The sequence below is a fragment of the Hakea prostrata genome, chromosome 9, assembly GCF_041222555.1.
Source record: "Hakea prostrata isolate BN-2017 chromosome 9, UWA_Hpros_2, whole genome shotgun sequence".
Classification (NCBI taxonomy): domain Eukaryota; kingdom Viridiplantae; phylum Streptophyta; class Magnoliopsida; order Proteales; family Proteaceae; genus Hakea; species Hakea prostrata.
In genome coordinates, this window is record NC_142608.1 from 8,634,240 (window position 1) to 8,637,598 (window position 3,359).

The window sequence follows — 3,359 nt, forward strand, 5'->3', positions numbered from 1 at the left end:
CCTATTGATTATAGTTTTCTCTGACTTAAAACCAAAAAATTCATTTTATTACTACATTATACCCCAAAAAGAAAAAATTGGGCTAATTTTCAAAATACAACGGTATAATTAAACTAATATACATCAATATATCTGACATTCCATGATAGAAGAAAATTGAACAATTGAAATCTGTGAATGTCTCCTAAAAAAACCATTGAAATTAATCAGTCAACATTCTTAACTTGTGGACCTTTCTCCAATTCAAAACCACCAATCACATCTTCATCAGCGATGTATTTGCCCCAGTACCAGTGTCGCTTCCACACTCGTGACATCTCTTCAATGGGTACTCCCTTGGTCTCCGGCAGCAAGAAGTAGATGAAGATAGTCATAACAAAGACCCAAGCAGCAAAGAATAAGAAGAGCCCGTATTTGAAGTGGCACAACATCGCCAAGAACACCTGTGCTATTATGAAGGTGAAAGTCATGTTGACTGCAACATTGATACTCTGTGCTGCTGACCTGATCTCCAATGGGAATATCTCACTTGGCACCAGCCATCCCAAGGGACCCCATGACCAGGCGAACCCAGCTACATAAATGCAGATGAACAACACAACAATAATGGCATATCCCTTGGACAGATGATCCGATACGCCAGTCACTCCGAATTTCATCCCTATCAGAATTGCTACCGCAATCTGCATACAATAGATCGACAATTTAAGGTTGATTAACATTATTAGGTATAATCAGTAATTTACAGAGAAATTAATCTCAACATTGAGATCTAGTTTAATTACCTGGCAGATGAACATTTGGATTCCGCCTTCCAAGAAGAGCTTTCTTCTACCCCAGTTATCAACCAACGAAACGGACACGAATGTGGCAATCACATTAACCAAACCGGTGATCACCGCAGACATAAGGGACGCATTATCTCCAAACCCAATTGTCTTGAACAGCACTGGAGCATAAAACATAATGACATTGATTCCGGTGACTTGCTGGAAAAAGGGGATCATTATGGCCATGGTAAGGTGAGGTCTGTATTTGGGCTGCAAGATATTTCTCCATGGGTGTTCCACCTTTTTTGATGCCTCGTTAGCAGCCACCAAATCTTCAAACTCATCGTCCACATCCAGAGTACCACGGATATGTTGGAGCTTCTGTTTGGCTACCTCAGCTGAGGATCTCTCAATAAGGGAGTTCGGGGTGTCTGGAAGGAAAATGGCTCCAATGGTGATGATGGCAGCAGGGACAGCAGCACCGCCCAGGCTCACGCGCCAACCCCAACCTCCTTCAATCTTAGCCGTGAAGTAATTAATCAGGTTAGCGAAGAGGATGCCAAGAGTGATTGCAAGTTGAAACCCGATGTTGAGAGCACCACGAAACTTGTGAGGAGCCATCTCGGAGAGGTATAGTGGCACAGACTGTAAAAGGAAATTTGTTATTCGGTTACTCAAATTCCAGCCATTAATCGCATAAAAGATTTAAATCAAGCTGCGAACTTATTTAATAGGAGGCAAAAAGGAAAAACACTGAGTTGTAGAAGAAGATGATTATCTCAGACATGTAAACCAAAAACAGTGAGTGCAGCAGGGAACAAAAGATCCAATAAATCTATACATTCACCTGATTAGCAAATCCAACACCAATACCCAGTAGAATACGTCCAATGATAAGCATCGCGATGTTCACAGCAGCAGCATTGATAACAGCTCCGGCAAAGAAAACCAAACCTCCGATAAACATGGATACCTTGCGACCAAGTTTTCTCGTGACGGTAGAAGCGAAAAGCGAGGCCACCAAAGCAGCGAGGTACAGTGAGGATGTAAACAGTGTGAGAGTCTCACTGTCAAATTTACAGTACTGATTTGTGGAGTGATCATTATGCTCCTTTACGAACACAGAAGGGAAGAATTTTTGGAGAAATGAGTCCATAGACGTTACTCCACCTAAAAACACAAGAAATCCTCCACAGATCAGAAAAATGAACCGAAAAGAGAATCAAAAACACTCATAGAACTAGCATTAATCATGATATTGCCTACGATCTCGGAGATCCTTACCAGAAATACCGATATCGTAACCGAAAATTAGACCACCGGAAGCGGCAATGATACAGGCCAAGATGACGTACGTGGTGAGCCTACCAGGGTAGTCCTTGCCTCCACCGGTGGTGGACATAACCACACCTCCCGCCATGATCGCTTTCCTTCTTTACTCGCAGAGCTTCTCAGAGAATGAAATCAACGGTTTTGCACAAGAAACAAAACCGGAAAAAACGAATAAGACTTGTTGAAACTGGAAAACAGAGGAAAACGCAGAGACGAGTTGGTGAAGAAGAAATGAAAGATTAGGACCTCAATTTATACTGAATCGCAAAGACGAGCTGGTGAAGTCAAGTTATCAACAGATGAGGAACTCTGTTTATAGTGAAACGAGAATTTCACGTGCTTAGCTGTCTAATAGGATAATTCCGAATTTGATTGGTTGAGAAGGTATCTTTCTGTGGCTGACTCAACTTCCCCCATAATTACAAACTGCCCCTCTAAGTTGTCTTTATCTACTCCCAATCACCAGGTTTCTTTATTTAAGGTCAATGGGGACCGATGCTTATTAATCAAGAAACTCATTTACAACCTCAAAAAGTTTGATTTTCTGTTAATATTACATCTTTACTTATTACCAATTATTTCTCAATAGGATCTCAAAACTTATATTCAAATTTGTCATCACCATATCCTAAGAAAATGCATTACTTGATTTTATCATCAAGCTTGGTCCTCTCATCTTTTAAAATATGTATAAAGGCCTCGTAATTAAATACCTTTAAGTGGTCATAAGAAGCATCTTTGTCACTCCAAACCTTTTGAAGACCATCTTCATTCAAGAGAACTAATGGAGATAAATTTATCAAGTACATCATTGTATTCATAGCTTCTCCTCAATAATATTTTGATAACCTTGCATATGAGAGTATACATCTAATTATTTTCATAATTAATGCACTTCATCCTTTTAGTTACATCATTATGTTGAAAAGTTCTTGAAATAATTTGTTCATGTCAACTGTCATGCTTCTCAAATGGACTACTATATTCACTACCTTTATCTCTTTGGATGCATTTGCTTCAAAAATTCTAAGCATTTGATTTTCATTTTTCATAACAAAGCTCCAAACATTCTAGGATGCATCATCAACAACAGTAATAAGATACAATCCACTAGCAAGGTTTTGGTCTTCATGAGACCACATACATCTGAACGAATCAATTGAAGAATTTATTTTATTTTATTTATTATTGTTTTTTGACTTAACAAGTGAGAAAGATAATTGATGTTGCTTGCTAACTAAAAATTGACCACAAGGG

The 3,359-nt window shown here is 39.1% G+C and overlaps 1 protein-coding gene across 1 annotated transcript; it reads right to left on the bottom strand.

Annotated features, from left to right (window-relative positions):
- Positions 1 to 206: 206 nt before the first annotated feature.
- Positions 207 to 2,190, bottom strand: LOC149004502 (sugar carrier protein C-like). The gene is made up of 4 exons (XM_089168222.1): positions 2,055 to 2,190; positions 1,618 to 1,940; positions 786 to 1,415; positions 207 to 683 (listed from the first exon to the last, which is right to left on the bottom strand). Exons 1-4 carry the CDS (start codon positions 2,188 to 2,190, stop codon positions 207 to 209), a joined length of 1,566 nt encoding a protein of 521 aa, XP_089024348.1.
- Positions 2,191 to 3,359: the final 1,169 nt, after the last annotated feature.